At 35.9% G+C, this 25,944-nt stretch overlaps 2 protein-coding genes across 3 annotated transcripts in view; one reads left to right on the forward strand and one right to left on the reverse strand.

The window, feature by feature from the left end:
• Positions 1 to 2,469, forward strand: part of NID2 (nidogen 2) — a 94,025-nt gene extending 91,556 nt beyond the window's left edge. For both annotated transcript variants that reach the window (XM_037832715.1, XM_037832716.1), the window contains exons 18-21: positions 33 to 190; positions 396 to 519; positions 1,308 to 1,420; positions 1,747 to 2,469. In XM_037832715.1, coding sequence (XP_037688643.1) covers positions 33 to 190; positions 396 to 519; positions 1,308 to 1,420; positions 1,747 to 1,757 — 406 coding nt within the window. In that variant the 3' untranslated portion in view covers positions 1,758 to 2,469. The remainder of the gene's footprint in view (positions 1 to 32; positions 191 to 395; positions 520 to 1,307; positions 1,421 to 1,746) is intronic.
• A 95-nt stretch (positions 2,470 to 2,564) lies between these two features.
• On the reverse strand, positions 2,565 to 25,091 carry RTRAF (RNA transcription, translation and transport factor). The gene is made up of 8 exons (XM_037832717.1): positions 24,927 to 25,091; positions 23,243 to 23,367; positions 22,026 to 22,125; positions 17,913 to 17,999; positions 16,905 to 16,993; positions 5,218 to 5,286; positions 3,012 to 3,060; positions 2,565 to 2,905 (listed from the first exon to the last, which is right to left on the reverse strand). Exons 1-8 carry the CDS (start codon positions 24,985 to 24,987, stop codon positions 2,751 to 2,753), a joined length of 735 nt encoding a protein of 244 aa, XP_037688645.1. The 5' UTR covers positions 24,988 to 25,091; the 3' UTR covers positions 2,565 to 2,750.
• Positions 25,092 to 25,944: the final 853 nt, after the last annotated feature.

Consider the following 25,944-nt stretch of genomic DNA (forward strand, 5'->3'; position numbering starts at 1 on the left):
TTTTTACTGTCTTGATTTTAATTTATCTGCAGCAACTTGTACTGGACAGACTGGAATAGAGAAGCTCCTAAAATTGAAGTGTCGTCTTTAGATGGAGAAAACAGAAGAATTCTGGTGAATAAAGACATTGGACTACCCAATGGTCTAACCTTTGACCCCTTCTCCAAACTGCTCTGCTGGGCAGATGCAGGTAATATTTCTGATAGGCTAAATTAATAGGTAACTCCTTCCTACAGTGGGAATGAGCACTGGAACAGATTTCCTATTCTACCTTTTTCTTTTAGAGGAAATCTACCTGCCCCTACCATTTTTGGCAAAGGAGTTCTCCCCAACCCCCCACTCCCCACCGAATGATATGAAAGGATCTCATTTTCCCTCTTTGATGTTTTAAAAAGGAACCAAAAAACTGGAATGTATACTACCTGATGGACCTGGACGGCGTGTCATTCAAAACAACCTCAACTACCCATTCAGCATTGTTAGCTATGCAGATCACTTCTACTACACAGACTGGAGGAGGTGAGCCCCACAGTCACTGTGGACAGGCCTGAAAATGCAAACTGTTCTGGAGGATGTACCAGTTGTTTTACCAAAAGTTAATATGTGACTTTAGTAATTCAATAGAGTTGAAGTTTTTATTTCACTAACTCTTCATTAGTAGACAGCATCATTCGAGTATCACTGCTTTTAAAGTCATGATTTTACTTCATCCAGAAATTTAATAGTGTTGCTAACGCATCGCTTAAAGTGACAAAGCTGCATGGTAATGACTATCCCAAAAGGAAGCACAATAACCTAAATCTGATCTTCAGAGAATGAGTCCCTTCAGTGATACCATGAGGTGTACAATAGGTACAGAGTTTAAGGAACTGGGAAACACTAACAGATACACTAGTAATTCTAATGTGTACTTTCAAGGGGTTGAGAACCATTAATTTAGACCAGTGGTTCTCAAACTTGCATGCATCAAAATCACCCCTAGGGCTTACTGAAACATAGATTGCTGGATGGACCCCAGACCCAGAATTTCTGATTCAGTAGGTATGGGGTGGGGCCTGAGAATTTGCATTTCTAACACATTCCCACATGATGCTGATTTGGAGGCCACTTGGAGAATCACTGATTTAGATAAATCTTCAATGTCTACATAAGTCAAAATTAATTTGGTTAAATTAACTTGAAAAGTATATTCTAGATGGCTGACAGATTTTATGTATTGAAACTAAGACTTTTTCTATCTAACCACTTTAATTTTTTTTATCTAATGACTGCCTGTCCATAAATTTACTCTTCCTCTCTGTTGCCAGGGATGGTGTGATATCAGTAAATAAAGACCGTGGCCAGCTTACTGATGAGTATCTTCCAGAGCAGCGATCACATCTCTATGGGATAACTGCAGTCTACCCCTCCTGCCCAAAAGGTAAACAAACATTCTTCAGGGTGCTCCCATGGATTAGCACATAGTAGGGAAAAGATATGATGACTGATTATTTTTGGTCCAGAGACCAGCTGCTTCAACTACCATTGCCCAATCTCTGCCACCAGTCAGTCACTTTGAACTGGAAAAGTTAAAGGCCAACACATGGGAGGCCAGTATGCTACCTTAAGTCTACGTAGCTTCATTATGCACAAAATGAAAATAATCAGCACAGTGGGATATTTCCCCTGTAAAAGACCTGCTATGGCAACTCTGGGTTGCAAAATACTCAACTATTCCACCCACACCTTTACTCTCTCCCCTTACAGGAAGAAAGTAAAGTATATTCTAAAGGAGGACTTGGAGTTTACAATCCGCATCTTGACCCTAAAGAATATTTACTTGCAAATAAAGGCAAAAGAAAGTGAAAAAGGAATTGGCCATTAGGAGTTCCTGGACCTACAAGATGAACATTTTTAGTGCCAAAAAAGACTAAGTGTATTTTATGAAAAATTTATACCTCAATCTTAACTACTGTATTTTTAAAAACAAAAGTTGCTATTGCAAGTTTAAAAAAAGTAAAGAATTTTAATTGTTGCTTTTTATTAAGGCAACATTTTATACACATTTGTATCATATTTAAAAGGTCAAGTTCATTAACGCAAGAACCAATTAGAATATGTTATGACCCTGAAGCTGATTTTTGCTTTGGATTCTTTCTGGCTAAGAGATTAAAGCACACATCGGTGTAAACAAACAATCCTAAAGATCCTAAACCTTGATGTAGTTAGAGAAGGCTATGCAGAACTGATGGGAAGGAACCAACTTATTTATAGTTTCCCAACAAATATTGTTCTAAGATTTGTTTTTACCTCTGCATCAGTATATTTCTATTTATATTAAAAGGTGCTAGAATGATTCATTTTGTATTTTCTGATCCTGTAAGTGCCTATTTAAATTACTCACAGAAAGTACTACTTTTATAAATACCAAAGATGTAAGAGTTCTAAAATTTTCTAGATTACTCCAATAAAAGTTTTGTTTTCCTATGACTTGAGGATCTGTATGTCTCTGACAAAGTTAGGGCTTGGTATGTACCTTAACCACAAAAGAGGAAACATTAATTATACAGATATATAACACAGAGTTCAAAAAAAAAATCCACATTCCCGAACTTTATTAAAGAAAAAAGCAGTGATGGTAAATCTCTACAACAGTCAATTTTCTGAGATTCCTCCCTTGAAAATGTGACATTTAATTTCGAAACACATGCCTGAAGTCTACCTGGTTCCCAACAGCACTAAGCAGGTGAGGAGCTGAAATCCTAAAATGTTCATCTTCCAACTTTTCCCAGTCTGTGGTCTGTCTTTGGATCAGCAATAATTGCCTGAACAGCGACTATGGCTTCATTAATTTTTGTCTGTAGCTCTCTGAGCTCTTCTATATGCAGCAATCGCAGAATTTGGGCAGCTTCATTAAGAACTGCATCTGTTTTACACAAACACTGCATTAAATTTCTGTATGTTAAGACCATTTATTCACTGATACCCCCAAATAGTTATCAAATCTCTAAAAATAAAACAAAATCACTTACCTCCTGTGTCAAAACCAAGAATATGCTTGTCTAAAGCAACAGGTAAGCCCTTAAAAAAAAAAAGAAAAAGGTAACATGAGACTCCAGTTAATAGTATATTCTTTTTTTATCTGAAACTTGCAGGATACTAAGAATTTTCTGTTTAAATTCGCCTTGTGATGACTTTTTCCTCCTACAACCAATTAGGAAAGAATGGCCTTTAAAAATGTGTGTACAGTGATGCACCATAACCAAATGGCCTTTAAAAATGTGTGTACAGGGATGCACCACAACCAATGTACACTTTTAAACCAGACATATAAATTAAATCCTTTTTGTAGCAGAGCTTTGTCACTACTATGGAAGCAGGGCTGCTGTTTTCCCATATTAGCTACAGGAAACAGTGGTCTATTTAAATTTTAAACAACTATATTTTTCAGTTAGCACCATATTTACCAGATTATCTATGAATAATTTATTTAACAGTTTATTGGAAGCTACTTTGGTTTAATCTCTGTTCCTTTCCTAATCTGTTTCACTTAGCTAACTAGTCAGCACCTGTATGATGATGGCAACTGTACAGACTTCACAATAAATATCAAATAAATGAGGACAGGCACTCTGGACTTTGTGCTGATTGTACTGTATGAAATCATTACCATTAGAAAAACCTATTACCTGTGCTTTCAGGGTTACAAATGCTAAGCTGCCCCTATTCAAATGCCCCCTATTCAAATAGTAAGTTATGTAAGTCAAGGAACAAATGGCTGTGAAAATCTGGTGAGCAAAATTACAGGGTAGATTTTTACTGAGTGGCTTTGTATGTCAGTCGGATATTAGGGGATCCAATGTTTCCTTTTGTCTGCTAACAGAGCACCAAGAAACAGCCACCTCTGAAACCTACCACATGCCTCAAATGCTAATTATGAATGTTTATAAATAAGAAGTTCTCCATTGAATTGTTATAGGCTGATGTTTTTTGAGATGGCTCTAAAGATTTGGAACATTAAAACAGAACTAAATTTTACTTTGCAAACAAGAGTAAAGAGATTCAGCTATGCCCTTATTTGCACTGCCTTCTAAAACTAAAGATGGTTTTGCCAAACGAATGAAAGAATAATTTTATTACGCCAGAACAATTCACTATCTGTTCTATAGTGTGGGTGAAATAAGCTGAACTTCAGTCCAATTTCCAGTGACCTGATTCATACATAACTTAATAAAAATCTAAGAGAAAACTGAGTGCCTTTCAGAGACAATTACACTGCCCTGGTTTAGTAACCTTTTAACATTGTTTGGTCTTGCTAAGCAGTGGGGGTGGGGACAAAAAAGAGGAACCAGAGTCTATAATGGCAGCTGTGTCTGAAGCATGCATTGACACTGAAGGATCTGTAGGGGTGATACCAGATACCTACAGCTGTTTCTTTTAAACCCTCAGGACATTCCCCACACTACCCCATAGTTGATTTCTGGTACTGTTAATGTAAAAACTTCCCAGAAATAAATTATTCTTTTTTATGTTAAGGGAAAGGTAGTCATGGTATATAGCACATTTACAACCTACACAAAGCAGGACCGAAAGATGATGCTTCAGTCACCTGCACCCTGAACCTTAGACCATTCTAATAGAGCCCAATCCCCTTCACCTGAGCTGATCAACCAGCTCATCCAGATCTGGACCCTTGTCCCCACCTGTCATGGTAAAAGCAAAGGCTCGCAAACTGGACTCCCTGAGGTCTATCACTTATCAACTAGGTGACCTTAGACAAGTTACTTTTTCTCATGATCTTTTATGTCTGAAACAAGAAAATGACAAACTTCTCTGAGAAACAAACGAGCAAGGACATGATTTAGGCTGAAAAGGAGAATATTAAATAGTAGCAAAGAGAAGGATATAAATGTCTTTAAACTCCAACTGGGCATAGTTTGTAGTAGTAGACTGTGGTCTAGCTCACTGGTACCTTCTCAAGGTACACAGTAAGATAAAACATGAAGTTTGTTTTTCACTCAAAAATTACCCCCATCAATTGGATACATCCTGGAATTCCTGCCTAAATGTCAATTTTGCTTAAGAATCAAATTCAACCTCCTTGAAGTAAGTTATCTTTTCTCTGGGCTATTATAATATAGGATGAATATCTTAAGCAGATGTGTGCAAAATTTAAACCCATGCCAATACCAAGAGAAATTTCATTAAGTAATTTAGAATTAATGGAAACACACATACCTCTTTTGTTTGATTTGCTTTAGCAACTGCATCCTGCGTCAGGCGCTCCTGAACCAAAATGCGAATTGCCTAAGGCACCCAAAAATATTGTTTTTACTTTTAAAAGCTGTTTAACTATGATCCTTTCTTCCAGTTTCATGAAGTTAGAATTACCTAATTCATTAACAAATTCCCCAATAAATTAAAATTAAAAACCTATGACAAAGTTTTCACATTGAATAACATTGGAAAATACTCACAATGTTAAAACATTTTTTGAATAGGTAATACAAGTGCATGGTGAAAGAATTTTAAATACAGGACATGTGTTAAAAAGTAGGTCTCCTTCCTACCCCTGAGCTTCAGCCACCCAGTTCCCCTCTCTGAAACTCCACTACTGTTACCAGATTCTTGTATATACTTTAAAGATTCTATTATAACACAAGCATGTACATCCAAATATACATATAATTTTAGCAATATCCCACATACTGTCCTTTACCTTGCTTTTTTCACTTCACTTACAGTGTAATGTTTTCAGACCTTTCAAAGAATGCATTGTCTTTTTTAATCAGGTAGCCATCTCATTATGGCAGACAAGTACAAGCATGCACATCCTCAAAAAAGCAAGATCCTTTTCATGGAAATTTAATTAGTAGGATGAAAATAACTAAAAAATTAGTGAAAACCTGAAAAATTACTTTTTGATAATAAAAACCAACTGCTCTATTTGAAAATAAGTAAACCAATTTTTAAATGATTTCAAAGGTATTAATCCATTTGCCAAACAGTTAATATATTGGTTCTTACAGTTGACAACCCTACTAAGATGTTTTCCATATTATCATGCATTATTTGAATGCCTCTAAAAATAACTCAAAAGAACAACATGAAGCTCTAATTAGATTTTATAAAGCTTTTATGTAATAGCTGATGTGTACTTTTTCCCACTGGGCTTTCAATGTCTAAACAAAAGCACACCAATTACACTGTGCATTGTCTTTTTCCATTCAGTTTATGATAAAGCTGAAATGACCACTGTAGAACTGTTCAAAAGCAAATTATGTAATTATCTGAAAAAGGAACAAGTCTTTGAAAAAGCTAAATTTCCCTAGAACCAAACTTTCTGTCTCTTGGCATCCAACCTAGGTTGAGAAAATCCAAGTAAACATTCAGCTTCAGCATAGAGAATTGTTAAGATCTAAGGACAGAATAATCCTTCAATTGTTAAAATTGCCATTTAATACATAGAGTTCTAAAAAGCAGGAAAAATTATGGCTTACCCTCTTCTGGATACAGTGAAATTTATTACTGAACTTACTGCAAAGAAGTTTAAAGTCATTTACGTGCACAAAATATAGTCAAAAAGCTCTGTACTCTCCACCAAATCAATAAATTTCTCAAGTACCACACCTACCCACACCTCCATTACTTGTACCATTACCAGGCAAAAAACTTCTGGGAGATATATATATATATATACTTGTATGTCTATGCATATATATCTATGTGTGTTCATACGTAAAAGGATATTAGGATTGTTGGGAAGACTGAATGAGCTAATCTTTGAAAAGCATTTAGTACTGTGGCTGGTGGATACACAGTATCAGTTACTATTATTAAACAATCAAAAATAGATGAAATGGGTTCCAGTTGACCAAGATGGCAGCATTCGATGCTCCAGGATGCTGTTATCCCACAGCATCTTTAAACAACTAACAAAAACTGGCAAAGCCATCTTCCTTAAAATTCTGGAAAACAGTTAAAGGGTTGTAGTTATAATGGTAAGGGCCAAATTTTAAAAATGGTAGAAGATCATGGTGCCCTTGTTGGCCCTTTCCCCACCCTCTCCAAGGAGCAGTGTGAAGCCAACCTGCACTGCCATTGTGGGTCCCTGGCCCTGTTCCAGAGGGAGCAGTGTAACCCCTATGGGCATATTGTGGTGTGTGTATATCAGTATCAATCTATCAGTTGGCAGCCTGAAAGGCTGAACCAGGAAACTCAGTTCTTGGGATCACCCTCCCAGAACTTTCCCTGCAGGAAGAAACAGCTGACAGCTCTTGCAGGGTATGAAACAAATCCAAGTAGCCAGGGGCAAAGAACTGATTACCGACTCTGAGTCATACAATGGAGCACTCAGGAGACAGAGAAAGTCTATCTCATAGGAAGTAGAGGAGGAATTCGAATTCCTGTCAACAGAATTCCTAAGGCAGTGAGCATACAGATGAAGAGGACAAGATGGATGTTCAGAAAAGATCCTGCCACTTCACATTCACCTCACCTTGATCTTGATTGGACAGCTAAACTCTGAGCAAGAGCACCTGCCAATGCAAAGCCAATTTGCAAACACTACAAAAGATGTTTTTTGCATTGGCTTATCTGTTTTTGTTAGCTCCTTGCACTGAAGGAAATCTCCATCATATCACTAGCTGGACGCAAAGGAACAGACAGTTCAGGAACTAAATCCCAGCGTAAACACTTCAAAGTATTAAAATGTACAGTGTGCAATAAAAGATTTCAAGACAAACAGGAAATTATGGCCCATCCAAAGGAACATCAAATTCCAGAAATGATCAATAAAGACCAGACTTCAGACTTTATTTCCTTGACCATATTAAGAATAATTTTTTTTTTAAAAAAAAGGGAAACCAGAAAAAGAACTAAAGGCTTTCAGGAAGCAATGAATTAGAATTCAGTTAAGAAGAAATTTTAAAAAGGACCCAAACAAAAATACTGGAGTTAAAGACCACAACAATTAAAATGAAAAAATTCCTTAGAGGATTTCAAGAGCAGATCGGAGCCACCAGAAGAATCCATGAACACAATGACAAAACAACTGAAGTGATTCGGGCTGAGAACCAGAAGGAAAAAACTATAGTAAAAAGCTAACAGAGTCTAGGAGACCTGTGGGACACCCATCAAGTGTACCAATTTGTGTACTATGGAAACCAAAGAAGGAGAAGTAAATGAGAAAGGGACAGAAAGAGTATTCAAATAAATAAAGGCAGAAAACTTCCCAAATTTAATGAAAGACATGAATATGTACATTCAAGAAGCCCAAATAACCCCACAGGAAAAATCGAAGAGAATCATGCCCAGACACTTAGTAGTCAAATGGTCGAATATCAAGGACAAGAGAGAGTTCTGAAAGCTGGAAGACAAAAGCAACACGTTATATACAAGGGAATCCCAGTAAGATTAAGTTACTATTTCTCATCAGAAACCATGGAGGAAGAAGCTAGTGGAGAGAAATATTTAAAATGCTGAAGGAAAACAATTGCCAACAAAGAATTTTATATCTGGTGAGATTACTTTCAAAAATAAGAGAGAGATTAAGACATTTCCACACAAACAAAAGCCGACAGACTGTCACCACTACCTATCCTACAAGCAAGGCTAAAGGGAGTTTTTTTGACTGAAATGAAAGGACACTAGACACTGGATCAAAGTGGCATAAAGAAATAAAGACTTCCAGTAAAGATAACAATTTGGGTAGTTATAAATGCCAGTACTACTGTACTGTATTTTTTTTTGTTATGTAACTCAATGTTTTACATCTTATATTACTTCTAAAGTGCAAAGCAAAAAGAGTAATGACAAACGTACACGGATATAATTTTTAACAAGAGTAACAAAAAGGTGGGGAATGGAGAAATACAGGAGCAATTTAAGCGTATGCTACTGAAAGTTCACCTGTTATTAAATCAAACGTGATTGTTATAGATTTATGATGTTATATTTAAGCCCCATCGTAACCACAAAGAAAATATAGGAAAAACATACAGAAAGAAATGAGAAGAGACTCAAATGGTAGAATATAAAACATCAAACAAGTAAGAAAGTAGGCATTAACAGAAGAACTGAGGGTCAAAAAAGAAATATGATTTACAAAGTCAATATAGCAAAATGGCAGAAGTCTTGTATTATCTGTAGTTACTTTAAATGTAAATGGATTAAATCCTCCAGTCAAAAGGCAGAGACTAGCAGCATGGATGAAAAGCATGACCCAACTCTATGTTGTTTACAAGAAACCCATATTAAATTCAAAGACTCAGGTAGACTGAAAGTGAAAAGTTGGAAAAATATATACAATGCAAATAGTAACCAAAAGCAAGATGAGGTAGTTATATCAACATCATGTAAAATAGACCTTGATATAAAAACTGTTATAAGGGGCAATGATGGTCATTATATATTGATAACTGTACACCAATAAATTAGACAACTTAGATGAAATGGACAATTTTCTAGAAACACACAAACAACCCACACTGAAAACAGAAGATCTCAGTAAACCAACACAAGAGATTGAAACAGTCATCAAAAAACTCCCAACAAAAAGAAGACCAGGACCAGAGGGCTTCATAGGTAAATTCTATCAATCATTTCAAGAAGAATCAGTACCAATCCTGCTCAAACTCTTCCAGAAAATCAAAGAAAAGTGAACACCATCTAACTCATTCTACGAAGCCAACATCACCCTAATACCAATACCAGATACACATACTACAAGAGAAAAATTTCAGACCAATCTCTAATGAATATAGACACAAAAGTCCTCTACAAAATACTTGTAAATCGAATTCAACTACTTGTTAAAGGAATTATATACCATGATCAAGGGAGTTTTATCCCAGGTACGCAAGGGTGGTTTAATATGAAAAAAATCAATGTAATACACCACATTAACAAATCAAAGGAGAACTACATGATCATCTTGATAGATACAAAAAAGGCATTTGACAAAATCCAGCATCTCTTCTTGAAGAAAAAAAAAAAAATCCACTTTGAAAGATAGGAATAAAAGGAAACTTTCTCACCATGATAAAGGGCACATAAAAAAACCCACAGCTAACACTGTACTCAATGGTGAAAGACTGAACGCTTTCATATAAGATCAGGAACAAGACAAAGATGCCCACTGTCCCTGCTGTTATTCAATATTGTACTAGGAATTCCAGCTAGACCAATTAGGTAGGAAATAAATAAATAAATAGATAGATAAATAAATAAATAAATAAATAAATAAATAAATGACATTCAAATCAGAAAGGAAGACATAAAACTTTCACTATTTGCAGATGATAGAATACTACAGGTAGAAAGTCCTGAAAGATCTACAACAAAGTTACGAGACCTAATAAAGGAGTTCAGCAAAGTGGTAGGATACAAGATTAACACAGAAAAATCAGACATGTTTCTACACACTAGTAATGACTGATCTGAGGAGGAAATGGGGGGGGGGGAGAATTCCATTTAAAATAGCAACCAAAAGAATCAAAATACCTAGGAATAAACTTAACAAAGTTGTAAAGGACCTGTATTCAGGAAACTACAAAGCAGGACGAAAAAAATCAAAAGACCTAAATAAATGGAAGGACATTCCGTGTTCACGGATTGGAAGTCTAAAGGGTTAAGATGTCAATTCTACCCAGATTGATGACAGATTCAATGCAATCACAATCAAAATTCCAACAGCCTACTTTGCAGAATTGGAAAGGCCAATTACTAAATTTATTCTGAACAGCAAGGGGGCCACAAATAGCCAAAAACATCTTGAAAAAGAATAATGAAGTTAGAAAACTCTCACTTCTTGACTTTAAAGCATACTACAAAGCTACAGTGAGAAAAACAATATGGTATTGGCATAAAGATAGACATATTGACCAATGGAACTGAATTGAGAGTTCAGAAATAGACCTTCAAATCTACAGTCAATTGATTTTTGACAAGGCTACCTCCCAAGTCCACCCAATTGGGACAGAGCAGTCTCTTCAAAAACTGGTGCTGGGACACTAGATAATTTAATTTGTACAATCAGTTTGTTTGAACACCATAGGTGCAGGGAGCGGTAAATGGAAAGTGGGGTTTGGTGAGTTTGTTCAGGCTGGGGTGAAATCCCGATATATCCCAAAGTGATATGGGCAGAGTATAGGTATATTTGTGGGGCCCCCGAGGAACTGGGGAAAAATGCAGAAATGAAGGACTTCCCCACCTGGGTTACTGCTGGTTTTCCCACAAACATTGAAGACTATCAATTTAGTGGGTCGAGCCCTCGATCTGGGGACTTTCCCTTGTGGAGCTAGTTGCTGCAAGGGGGAAGCTAAGCACACTTATAATTGTGCCTAGGAGTCCCCTCCAGAGAGTCTCTTTGTTGCTCAGATGTGGCCCCCTCTCTCTCTAAGCCCACTTGGCAGGTAAACTCACTACCCTTCCCTCTACGTGGGACATGATACCCAGGGGTGTAAACCCCCTAAGCAACATGGGAAATGACTCCTGGAGATGAGCCTAGACCCAATACTGTGGGATTGAAAGGGTCTTCTTGACCACAAAGGGGAAGAGAGAGGAAACAAAAAAAGGTTCCAGTGGCTGAGAGATTTCAAATGGAGTCGAGACGTCACTCTGGAGGATATTCTTATGCACTATATAGATACCACTTTTTAGTTTTTAGTGTTTTGGAATGCCTAGAGGGAAATACATGAAGCTGTCAAACTGCAACCCAGTGACCTTGATTCTTGAAGACAATTGTATAACTACGTAGACTGCATAGTGTGACTGTGTGTCTGTGAAAACTTTGTGGCTCGCATTCCCTTTATCCCATGTATGGACAGATGAGTGGAAAAATGGAGACAAAAATGAAGAATAGGGTGGGACAGAAAGATTTAGATGTCCCTTTCTGCTTTTATTTTTATTTTGGAGTAAGGAAAAGGTTCAAAAATTATTTTGGTGATGAACATACAACTGTATGGTGGTGCTGTGAATAACTGTACACTGTAGATGACTGTAGGGTGTATGAATATATCTCAAACTATTTAAAAAAAGGAAATGAACAATGGGGGAAGGAGGGGAATGGGACATTTTGAATGTTCTTTTTAAATTTTTATTTTTTTGAGTAATGAAAATGTTCAAAGTTTGATTGTGGTGATGAAAGCACAACTACATGATGATACTGTGAACAACCGATTGTACACTTTCAAAGACTAGACGTTAAGTGATTATATCGCAGTAAAAGTGCATAATACAATGGTGCCGGGAGAACTGGATATCCATAATCAAAAGAATGAAAAAGGACCCCTATCTTACACCTTATACAGAAATGAACTCTAATGGATCAAAGACCTAATTATAAAAGCCAGAACTCCTAGAAGAAAATGTAGGGAGGCATCTTAAAGATCTTGTGGTAGGAGGTGGTTTCTTAGACCTTACACCCAAAGCACAAGCAATGAAAGAAAAAATAAATAGGACCTCTTCAAAACTGAATATTTTTGTGCTTCAAAGGACTTTGTCAAGAGGGTGAAAAGGCAGCCTACTCAATGGGAGAAAATATTTGGAAACCACATACCCAATAAGAGTTTAATATCCAAGATATACAGAGATCCTACAACTCAATGATAAAAACAACTCAATTAAAAAATGAGCAAAAGACATCAATAGACATTTTTCCAAAGAAGATATGCAAATAGCTAAAAAATACATGAAAAGATGTTCAACATTACTAGTTATTATCATTTTACACCTACTAGAATGGCCACTAATAAACAAAAAAAACAGAAAACAAGTGTGGGAGAGAATGTAGAGAAACAGGAACAACACTTATTCACTATTGGGAATGCAGAAGAGTGCAGCTGCTGAGGTAGATAGATTGGTGGTTCTGCAGGAAGCTAAATATAGAACTGCCATATGATCCATCAATCCCACTCCTTGGTATATCCTCACAAGAACTGAAAGCAGGGATGTGAACAAACATTTGCACCCATGTTCACAGCGGCATTATTTGCAATTGCCAAAAGACAGAAAGAACCTAGGTGTCCATCAACCAATGAATGAATAAACAAAATATGGTAAATACATATGATGGAGTATTATTCAGCTGTGAGAAGAAATGAAATCATGACACCTGTGACTACATGGATGAATCTTGAGGCCATTATGTTAAGTGAAATAAGTCAGACAAAAAAGGACAAATATTGTATAACCTCACTAATATGAACTAAATATAACTAGCAAACTCATGGTGTTAATATCTAGAACATAGGTCACAAGAAGATAGAATAAGGGCAGAGAACAGGGAGCTGATGCTTAATTTGTGCAGAATATGTAAAAAAGTTGTTTGGAAATGTTTGGAAATGGATGGAGGTGATGGGAGCACATAATAATGAATGTAACTAACAGTGATGATTTTTGGGTGCAATTGTGGTTGAAAAGGAAAGTTTAGCATCATGTATGTCACTAGAAGGAAAGCCAGAGGATGAAACATGGGACTGTATAAAATAGTGAACCCTCTTCAGGGTGAAAAGGTTCTAGAATTGATTGTGGTGATGTATTTACAACTCTATGAATATACTATAAAACAGTGATTACACACTTTAGATGGATTGTATGGTATGTAAATTTATCTCAATAAAACTGCTTTGAAAAACAAGATCTCATTCTCATATCAGAGACCTCACAACTGGGGGATCTAGGGAAAAAAGAGCAAACTAAACCCAAAGTGATGAGAAAAAAAGGAAATAACAAAGATTAGAACAGGGATAAATGAAATAGAGAGTTAAAAAATAAAAATAAAAGAGAAACAATCAAAACAAAAGTTGATTCTTTGAAAAGATCAATAAAATCAACAACAGTTTAGCTAGACTGAAAGAAAAAGACAGAGGATACAAATAACTAAAATCAGATGTAAAGGGGGGATATGACTACCAATCCCACAGAAATTAAGAGGATACTAAAAAGTGTATACGCCAACAAATCAGGTAACATAAATGAAATGGACAAATTTCTAGAAACACACAAATTACATACACTAACTCAAGAAGAAATAGAAGATCTCAAGAGACCAATAATAAGAGACTGAATCAGTAATCAAAAATCTCCCAACAAAAATCCAGAATGAGATAATTTCACAAGTGAATTTTATCAAACATTCCAAGAATTAGCACTAATCCTGCTCAAATAATATTCCAAATAACAAAAGAAGAGGAAACGCTTCCTAACTCCTTCTATGAGGTCAGCATCACCTTAACACCACAAGACAAGAAAATTACAGACCAGTATCTCTTATGAACATAGATGCAAAAATCCTCAAAAAATACTAGCAACTGAATCCAACAGCACATTAAAAGAATTATACACTATAATCAAATGGGAGTTATCCCAGTTATGCAAGGGAGGTTCAACATAAGAAAATCAATTAATGTAATATACCACATTAAATGAATGAAGGAGAAACCACATGATCATCTCACCTGACAGAGGAAGAGCACTAGACAAAGCTAATTCACATCTTGATAAAAATTCTCAGAAAACAAGGAATAGAAGAAAACTTCCCCAACATATTAAAGGGCATATATGAAAAACCCACAGCTTACATCATATTCAATGGTGTAAGACTGAAAGCTTCTAAGATCAGAATAAGACAAGGATACCCACTGTCACTACTGTTACTCAACACTCCACTGAAAGGTCAAGCTAGAGCAATTAGGCAAATAAAAGAAATAAAATAATCCACAACAAACCTACTAGAGCTAATAAATTTAGCATATTCATGGGGTACAAGATCAAAATGCAAAAATCAGTTGTGTTTCTATAGGCTAGTAATGAACAATCTGAATAGAAAATCAAGAAAGAAATTCAAATTCCATTTACAATAGCAACTAAAAGAATCAAATATCTAGGAATAAACGTAATCAAGTCTGAAAAGGACTTGTACATGGAAAACGACAAAACACTGCTGAAAGAAATCAAAGACAGTATTCGTGGATTGGAAGACTAAATTTAGGGAAGGTTGTTAATTCCAACCCAAGCAATTTACAGATTCAATTCAATCCCAATCAAAATTCCAGCAGCCTTCTTTGCAGTAAAGGAAAAGCCAATTATGAAATTTATATGGAAGGGTAAAGGCCCCTAGTAGCCAAAACCATACTGAAAAAGACCGAAGTTGGATGACTTCCATTTCCTGATTTTAATACATATTGCAAGATACAGTAAACAGAACAACATGGCACTGGCATAAAGACAAATAGACCAATGGAATCAAATTATGAGTTCAGAAATAAACCCTCACATCTACAGCCAAATGATTTCTGACAAGGTTGTCAAATCCACTCAACAGGGAATGAATAGTCTCTTCAACAGACGGTGCTGGGAAAACTGGATATCCATACACAAAAGAACGAAGGTAGACCCCCACCTCACTCCACATACAAAAATTAACTCAAAATAGATCACAGACCTAAATATAAGAACCAAAACTTAAACGTATAAGAAGAAAACATAGGGACCTTATGTTAGGAAATGGTTTCTTAAACTTTACACCCAAAGCATTAACAACAAAGAGAAACTAGATAAATAAGACTTCATAAAAAGTAATAACTTGGTGCATCAAAGAACTTCATAATAAAAGTAAAAAGCCAACCTACAGAATGGGAGAAAAATATTTGCAAACCAAATATCCAGTAAGGGTTTAAAATCCAGACCACAAAGAAGTCCTACCACTCAACAATGAAAAGACAATCAATCAAAAAATGAGCAAAAAACTTGAAGAGACAAGGCCACAAGGCACATGAAAAGACGGTCAGCATCATTAGCCATTAGAGAAATGCAAATCAAAACAACAAAGCCACTAGAATGGCTCCTATTTAAAAGTAAGTATTGGGGATGTAGAGAAACAGGAACCCTCAGGCTTTGTTGGTAGGAATTTAAAATGGTGCATCCACTGTGGAGAACAGTTTGGAAGTTCCTCAGAAAGTTACGTTTAGAATTACATCATGACCTGGAAATCCCACTTTTAGGTATATACCCAAAAAAACCGAAAGCATGGAATCGAATAGATATTTGCACATCAATGTTCATAGCAGCATTATTCATAATTGCCAAAAGATGGAACCCACCCAAGTATCCATCAACTGATGAATGGATAAAATGTGGTATATTCATACAGTGGAATATTACTCAGCCATAAAAAAATGAAGTTTTGATATATGTCAACATGGATGAATCGTGAAGACACCATGTTGAGTGAAATAAGCAAGACAAAATGACATATTGTATATTCTCACTGGTATGAAATAAAATAAGGAAATTCATGGAGTCAGAAATGAGAATACAAGTCACCAGGGTCCATGAAGGGTACAGGGAATGGGGAGTGAATACTTACTTTGCACAAAGTTTCTGTTTGGGGTGACAGAAACATTTTAGTAATGGATGGTGCTGATAGTAGCACAACATTGTGAATGTAATTAAGACCAATGAATTATATACTTGCATGTGGTTAAAAGGAGAAATTTTAGGTTGTATATGTTACTGAATTTAAATAAAAATTTTTAAATGCATAAAAATAGAATAACATATGACTGTTCAACACAGTGAATCCTAATGTAAACTACAGACTATAGTTAACAGTGCGTTCTTTCATCAACTGTAACAAAAGTATCCACACTAATGCTAATGCAAAGTGTTCATAAGAGGAAAACTGTGGGGAAAGGGTGAGGAGTATATAAGAATTCTGTATTTTCTGTGTGATTTTTCTATAAACCTACAACTTGTCTAATAAAAAAATATTAATAATAAAAGAGATGAAATAATGTTTTCTGCCCCACATTCCTCTACTGTATTTTTGTCATCTAACATAAATTTAAATATCAAACAGAATTAATATAAAATGAGATTTTTATATATGCACAGAGTCAATAATCAATTATTATGAAACTGACCTTAAGCATCACCAGATAATCATCATGACGTTGAATCTGAAGAAGGTTAGCCAAAGCCATTACACCAGCTTTAAAATCAGGATTATTTACTATAAAAGATTAAAAATGAACAAAAAAAAAAAGTTTTAACTTTGCAAACTTACATATTTACAGACACACATTTGTGAACATATTAACTTACAAAAAACATTTTTAATTTCCCCAAAACAACAAGTCTCTAATTTTTACACCAGCTGCTGAGAGGCAAAAAATATAAAGCAGTATAGGTGCATCAACAATTAGGTAAACTGGTGAGATCAATACATTTCATTTCATCAACCAAATTGAACAATTCAGTACAGAACTAATTTAACTCACATTAGATTTGTCCTGTAACAACTTCTGCAAGGCTCATTTATGCAGCACTTTTAATTAACATGTCTTCCCAAGGCTATTAATTTTAATCATAGGTTCCCTTCAATGGACAGTTTTCCCCAAATCTTTTCTCTAAGCAGCTGCTCTGGAGTGTCCAAGAAGCTTATTAACTCATAAGGATAATGCATAAATTATAAGTCACAATGAATAAGCCAGTGGAAGAATATTTAACACATTATCATAATCTAAGTAATTATAATCATACTTTTTAAAAGGAAAAGAATTACTGAAAGACAAGTAGGACTTATCATAATGAAAAATTTACCACTTGTCTCACAGTACCATTAGATTAAAAAAATTACTTTGTTCATGTGGGAAAGCAAACATTCACCATCAGGATTAAATATAAATCAAAACCCCCAAATTACCATAATCAAATTGAAAGAAGAGGATTTTAGCATTCCGATATTCAATTGTAGGTAGGAAAGAAGCACATTGTAACTCATACTGAAAAAGAATGATAGAGAATAAAACTTCAACCCCAATGCTGTCCACATGTAACAGTGAACCCAGACATCATTCTAGGAAATAAAAAATATTTAAGGAACCCCAAATTACTGATGATCAACTTCATGCATTTAATTATATACCTACCATCCAAATTGATCAATGGCTCCGCATTTTTAGTTGCACTGTCAGCATTTTTTGTATTATCTGGTACCAAGTCTTTGTATTTTTCAGCTGTAAAAATAAACAAAAATACAATTTTTAGAACTGCGACTTATAGTAAAATACTGCTAATTTATTGAATTTTAATGAACCAAACTGATTATAAACATGAGACAACTCATCCAATCAAAATTATTTTTGCTATAGAATAACAGAAGACAATATCACTAGCTTTTTGATTAAACTGATTAATGGAATACTTGAAACATATATTTTCACAACATGTCTAAAGTCAATACATGTCAAACATTATCTAAACTTTAGGAGGTAAAAGTCTGCTTTTACATCTTCCACTGAAACTTGGTGGGAGGGACAGAAGAATGAGAGGAAGGTAAGTATAGATTTACATCAAGACTGCTTTCTGAAAAAAATCAAACTTCAAATCACCATCATAAAGCTAAAACCTATTTCAAGGAGACTTGAAATTCCAGATCTCCAAAGACAGGTTGTATTACTTTCATGTGAAAAACAGTTAACATTAAAAGGAATTCATGAATAAAAATATTTAATAATTCACAAAACAATGTCCAAAGTAGCATCTTAGGCTATAGTGCTTAAATAATTTGCTAAGGATAAAGAGGGAAAAGAAAAAGTATTAAAATTAGTCAGATAAGGGTCAGCTTAAAGGGGCTCCTGCTGGTCAATCTGGGACAACAGAAACATCAAAATACATGATGACAAAAAAGGATTATGATCCTTTGAATAAACTAAGAATCCATATACCCACACTGATTTAAACAAATGAATAAATCAGAAAGAATGGAAGATTCCTCCTTACAGTAGAAAGCCAACAAATAAATGTAGAAGAAATGAAGGAATTAGAAAAATGCCTTTTGACAATCATCATCATCATTGTAACTGATTCAGGCAAGAACCATCAAAGAGATGCTGAAATTAGGGAAGTTAAGAGGAGCAACAGCATATTGACAGTCTAGAAATATCTCCCCATAAGATATGCATTTATTACAAAAGGGAAAGTAACTTTGCAGTGGAGAAACCTTAATCAAGTGGTCAAAGTTAATATGACCAGTAATGGGGTCTTATCAATATCACGAGCCTCCCGACATCATTCACTTAAAAGAACACATCACTTGTTTTAATTCGTAACAAAAGTACAAACCCTGAATCTAATCTTGAGAAAACATTAGTCAAACCCAAATTGAGGAACATTTTACAAAATAAATGTCAATGTCGTGAACTACCAACAGACTGAGGAAGCATTCCAGATTAGAGGAGACAGAAGTGACAACAACTGAATATAAGGCATGATCCAGCATTTTTTTGGGGGTGTTTTTTTTTTGGTTAATTTTTTTGTTTTGTTTTGGGTGGGTCTTTAGAACATTACTGGGGCAAGTGGTGAAATGTGAATAACATCTGTAGATACCCTTTTGGCATCAATGTTAATTTCTTGGTTTTGAGAACAGTACTGTGGCTATGTAAGACAATGCCATTTTTAGAAAATGCACAACCTGCAACTTACTATCAAATGGTTTTGACAAAAATTATGTGTAAGTACATATGTAAATAAAGATAGAGTAAATGAAGTACAATATTAACATTAGGGGAATCTTGGTTGAAGGAAAATCTTTGTACTATTCTTATAAGTTTTCTGTATGTCTGAAATCATATCAAGTTTTTTTTTAAAGTCAGATTTTAATCCCTTAATTGAAAAACTAGTGTAAGGCTTTAAAAAGTGTTAAGGCACAATAATAAAAATTCATGTTTTCACCAAATAAGAATAAAAATTGTAAATAAGTAACTTAAAAGTCAAGAAGAATGCAACATTATTCACAGGAAACCACAAAGAAACATCAGTGCCTCCTCCTGATAACGAACAGCTTTACTACCTTAACTGTTTTTCCTAAAGTCTGTTTTTGTAATTCTAAATTTTAAATAAAAACTTGCTCTTGAGTTTACTTTTAATATATTTTTGATACCATTTATCTTTTAACTGCATTTTGATTTTTTTTCAATACCAAAAGTTTACCGTGTTTCAAATAGAAAATATATTTTTTATTCATCAAAAAAGATCACGTTATTATTGAATAACTGTGTTTAGAGCTATAGTCAACTATAGGGATACAAAATCATATGGCACCTACTATTGCTGCTACCTAGGTAAACTGAGTTGAAGGATCAAAAAAATGGGACAAATGGAATAAACAACGGTAAAACAAATTGAGATGTGACTACAAAATTGTCTGGGAATGGTTGAACAACACTGTGATAAACTAGAGAATGCTTTGTTAACAAAATAACTCACACCAAATTCCTATCAACAGACCAGGGTAGATAAAAAGATCTTGTTCAAGGTTCTGAAAATTAATACCACAGGACCACATTTGTTTTCTAAAGAAAGAAAAACACAAGTATTATCTTTTTAAACTAAAACTGAAAGTAAACAAAATGTTTCAAATTAGAGCTTTCCTCAAGATTTCTACCATAAGATTTCTGAAATTTAAGTTTAAGGCACCAGCAAAACACAACTGTTGAGGCCCCAAAATAGCATATGCAAAGTTACTGCATTCACCAAACATCATTTACTGAAGTTGACAAGCACTATTGTGTAAGGAACTATTGCTGAGTACTGTGGTAGGCAGAATAATGACGTCCCCCCAGTGCCCCAAAGATGTCATGTTCCAATCCCTGGAACCTGTGAATATGTGACCATACAGGGCAGAAGAAATTTTGCAGATATGATTAAGGACTTTGAGATGGGGAGATAATCCTGGATTACGAGGTTGGGTCCAATGTAATCACAGCGTCCTTATAAGGGAAAGGCAGGAGAGTCAGAATATGTGACAATAGCAGCAGTCAGAAAGGGGTTGGAAGATGCTCTACTGCTAGCTAAAAAGACAGAGGAAAAGGCCAAGAGTCAAGGAATGCAGGTGGCCTCTAGAAGCTGGAAAAGTCAAGGAAATGGATTCTCCCCTAGAGTCTTCAGAAGGAACCAGTCCTGATGACATCTCTCAATTTTAGCCCAGTGAGACTGATGTTGGATTTCTAACCTCCAGAACTGTAAGGTAATAAATCTGTGTTGTTCTAAGCAGTAATTTGATACAACAGCAATAGGAAATACAGGTACCAGGCAGAAAACAAAGCTGAATATTAGTGGGATGAATAAGACATAAATGCAAAATGGAAAACAAGTTAGAAAATATAACTATGAAACTTCAGAAGGAAATGTTATTGTAGCTAGGCAGCATTTGACCTGGATCTTAAAAGGACAGGCAGAATTCAGATTTGTAGAGACAAGACTGAAATGCCGTATTAGCCAAGGGAAAAGTGTGATCAAATCTTGCCTTTAGATGCTGGCAGGAGATGGTCTAATAAGAGGAAATATGAATTTACTGGGAAGATTTTTTTTTACTATAGACACTAATAATCAAAAGCTTCCAATAATATAATCACCTGTGATAAAACAATATTAAATATACTAATAAATATATTTTGGCCTCTGGTGTATTAGCATATATTAGCAATAGAATTATGTTTCCATCTCTTGTGAAATTACCTACTGCAATCAGCATCCCAAAATCCCATCAAATATGAGACACTAATGACAATTTCTAAATATGAAAAGCTAACAATTTCTAACCCTGAAAACTGTGCGAGGTAGCAAATTTATCAAAATAATGTTACTTTGTGGAAAGACACTCAATTACCTTTTCCAGAAGCTACCATTTCCAAATTTGAGAAGAAAAATCTAAGTAACAATGAGAAACAAGAGGAAGTGCTTTTAACTCCTCCTGATAATGAAGAGACCCTCTAATTTAGAAAAGAAAGTTCTTTCCAGACAATTTCCTAGACAACTGGGGGGGGGGGGTTGCTAGACACAGAAGAAAGGTTAGAAAAAGTGAATTTCTAAATAGATGCTTCTAAATAGGGAGATAAGGAAATACAAAATTTAAATGAACCAAAGGTAAAACAATTTAAGAAAAAAAACACACAAATTGTTAAGTTCCCTAAATCGTTACATTCCCTCTTTCCCATCCTTCCTCCCTCTCTTTAAAAACACATATTCCCCACAAAACATACCATTATCTCCATATTCAAGTCTAACAGCTAACCCAAGAAGCCAGTCAATTGCTTCTTGTCGATCTTGAATCTTGAAAGGACAGTTAACATCTCTGAGATACTGTGAGGAAAAAAAATCCAATCTCATAATTACCATAAAGTCACAGAACCAAAAACTGGTAGAGTTAAAAGAGATCTTGATTTGAAACCTTAAAATGTCTTATAATATATTACCAAATTTTTTATGGAATAACGTAACTCAAAGGAAGGAAACATTTAAGTATACCATCTTACCAAGAAAAACGAAATATTTCCATTATACTTTTTGAAATTTTTTACCTCTGCAGATCTCAGATAGGATACCACTAGGTCTAGAATATCTTCCTAGTTATTCTTGAGAAAACAGAGGCCTAGAGAAATTAACACTTGCCAATGGTTATACAACATATAACTGGGACCTGGAATCAAAGGCTTCTAATTCCTGTCCCAATATAATCCCTAATTTATAAAATCACTGATCCCAAGGAGAAACTGTTAGGTACCTAAATCACTTTGTTCTAGAAAATAAAACGTTTACTTTTCATGACATTTTTAAAGAAAAACCTTATTCATCAAAGTAATATAGCTGATGAAAATGTTTAACCTAAGTGATGACATTCTAAAATGTGATTTTTGTCACAATTTGAAAACCATTCTTTTCCCTGTAACAATGTTACTAATATTAGACTATCAATGGGAAATCATTCTGACCACAAAAATATGATATACACACAGATCTTTTTAGGATAACTTCTATTGTAGAGAAGGGACACCGGTGTATGTTAAATGTAAGCATAAATACAACATAATCTTAGTTTTCAAGCATGTCAATAGTATCTTCTTTTAATAAATGATTGCACTAGAAGTGTATCATGACTACATTTTTAGTCTAATGTAATAATTCTGATTTAGCCATGAAATTAAAGTGAAGTGTTTACTACTTACAGAATATTTACCACCATTAAAACTAGTGGTTAAACTAGTTCTAATACTGACAACTTGGTAGAAAGAGATAACATAATTTGATTTAAAATTTGTACAAATACAATAAGAAAAAAGTTAAATCCCTGAAATCCAGCTTCTCTAACACTGATTATTTTTTTTTTATTTTAAAAGAATGAAATAATTTTAAGCTTGTCTATCTTCTATAATTTTTAGAGAAGGTATCTATACTTTCATTTTACTTTCTAATTCATTACCTTTTCAAAGAACTTGGGCCAGTCACTGCTGTGGATGTTTCTTAAATTACCTCTATCTTCAATTTTGTAGTGTCTGATTTTCTGATCTTCAAGCCAAACAATAAAGTTTCTAAATTCTGTTTCATCTGCAACAAAAATATAAATTACTAGAAGCCCTATATAGAATAGTTACTTCTCCACAAGTACATGATTTGTGGGGTTTTTTTTAACTGCAAAATAAGAAGTTAATTGAAAAGGAGTTGAAAGTACAAACTCTGGAGCAACAGATTACCAATGGTTCTGTTCAAATCCCAGCCTGAGTTCAAATTCTGATTCAAGAACAAATTATTGATTGTGTGAACTTGAGAGAATCACCTACATTTTCTGAGGCTCAGATTCTTCAGCTACAAAATGGGGGTAACAACAGGACTTACCTCAAAGCATTGGAAAGTAAATAAAGTAAAAACAGTGCCTGGAACATAGTTTTATTAATTGTTAGTTTTGACATTCCAGTTCCTTTCTGGAGTTAAATTTATAGCAAATAATAAAATATAAAAAGTTAAATGACAAAACTCAGAAGAATAGAATAAGACACTATGACTATTGTTATGTGCACATTAACCACATATATGAAAAAGTAATCCTCCCCATACTCTCTTGAGGTAGTATGTAAAATATCCCCATTTTACAGATGGGAAAACTGAGGCTCAAAAATCAAATTCAGACCTAACTCTTGCCACTAACCCTTTTTGTTAAAGAAAAGGCAAAGCAGAAAAGCAAAACTCCACAAACATGTTTCTATAGGGGATCACCAAAACATTTTTTCCACTTTGAAATTATTTTCAATCTGTGAGTCAGAGTCATGCTTCCATTATGAAGGTTTGAACAGAACTATGCACTGGTCTGAGTATCACAGATTGTACTTAATGATAACTTTCAAACTTTTATAAAGAGACCCAAGAACTATGAGAGGAAAGAGTGGTATTGGGTAGAAGCTGAACAATCGTGGGTTGTAGTAGTATTACTTTTTAAACTTTTAAGCTATAAAATCCTAAATACCTTTGTATTTACAATTCAGCCACTCTGCTCATGAGCTATTAACGTTTTTGCACGATACCCAAACAACGTAACAAGCTACTATACACGCTTACTGTCAGCACTGAACTTCACAATATACTACCTGGATCTCTAACTGCTTCCTATGTTCTGAATGCCCCCCACTCCCACTTCTTAGCTCCTGACAGGCAGTGAACTTGTCTTCAAATTACCCAGCACATTCCTCAGCATCTAGCACTGTGCTGGCCGAGAGCAGGTGCTCAGTTACCGCCTGCCCAATTACTGGGGGTGGGGGTGGGGTGGTCATAGGGTTGAACGGCCAAATTAAGGAGACGAATGCTTTTACTTTTGTGTGCGGAGAAAGGGAGATGGAGGCGAGGGTCTCAAGAGTTAACCAAGTAGAGAAAGTGGCGAGGCCAAGAGACGAGTGGGTGAGGGGGCTCCGGAACCGGGGGACGGAGAGGGGGTGCGCAGAAAAGCGGCAGAAAGCAGAGGTGCGTGGCGGCCCGGAAAGAAGGGACCCGGAGGCCCACGGCGGGAGACCAGGCCGCGGAGGATCCCGGGTGGGAAGGCCGGTGGAGCGCGCTGAGGGAGGGGCCGCCGCCGCTGGGGGCACAGACGCGCGGCCGGCCCGGCGCCGCGGCCTCACCTTTGCAGTTGAAGCCGGCAGGGTTGTGGTAGTCGAGGGCTGTCAACTTGCGTCGGAACATGGCCCCAGCTTCTCGCTCTGTCCCCCGGGCCTTGGCCGGGAGAGGAGAAGCGAGGAGACGCTGCCTGCTCCAGCACCGGCGACGCGGCGAGAGGGCGGGCCGGCTTCCCCACCAGTTCGTGAATGACAGCGGCCTTCGCCAATCGTGGCCTAAGAACGGCGGCCTCCTGGCGAATGCCCACCAATCGCGGCCCCGCCTGTGGAGGCGGGGCCAGCGTCAGGTTACGTCGACGCTCAAATAAACTTTATTGTCAGTTTTCTAGTTGTACAATAGGCAGAATGCAACCGAGAAGGAAGTTTCCGCTTGTTTTCCTCGCCTTCTTGATATAGCATGCAGAAAATAGTATTATGTAGGATTTCTGTTATTGGCCATAGAATCACTGTTTAGTATTTTGAATTCATTCATTCATTCATTGTGTGTCATCTACATAATAGGTGCCTTTTAGGTACTGCTATTACAAAGACTGAAAATCAAGGTCCCTGTAGTGTAATGCTTTCAGACCAGTTGAGAGCGACCCACGGGCAAACATACAACTGTAATACCATGTGATAACTCCAGACATCACCGACAGCCATTGAGCTACTGGGAAGAAACTGGGAGTCATCCTTTACACCTTCCCACCAGTTACAGCATCCAGTTGTACCAATTCCTGCTATTCTGACTCTCCTAACCATCTCTCACTTCCTCCCCAACCTCACTAACACTACCTCAAATCAGGCCCTCATCACATTTGCTTACTATAATTATCTAATTTCCTGGGCCAGTCTTGCCTTCTCCAATCCACTCTCCGTAAAGAAACCAGAGTGACTTTCTAAAACAAAAACCTGTCCATAACTTTTTTCTGCTAGTGAGTCCCTGTTACTTTCTGGAAAGAATCAAAACTTTCTTATTGTATTTAAGACCCTTCCTGATCCAGTCCCTACCTGCTTTACAGCGCTTATCTCTCATTCCTCCACA

The sequence above is a fragment of the Choloepus didactylus genome, chromosome 4, assembly GCF_015220235.1.
Source record: "Choloepus didactylus isolate mChoDid1 chromosome 4, mChoDid1.pri, whole genome shotgun sequence".
In the NCBI taxonomy this organism is placed as follows: Eukaryota; Metazoa; Chordata; class Mammalia; order Pilosa; family Megalonychidae; genus Choloepus; species Choloepus didactylus.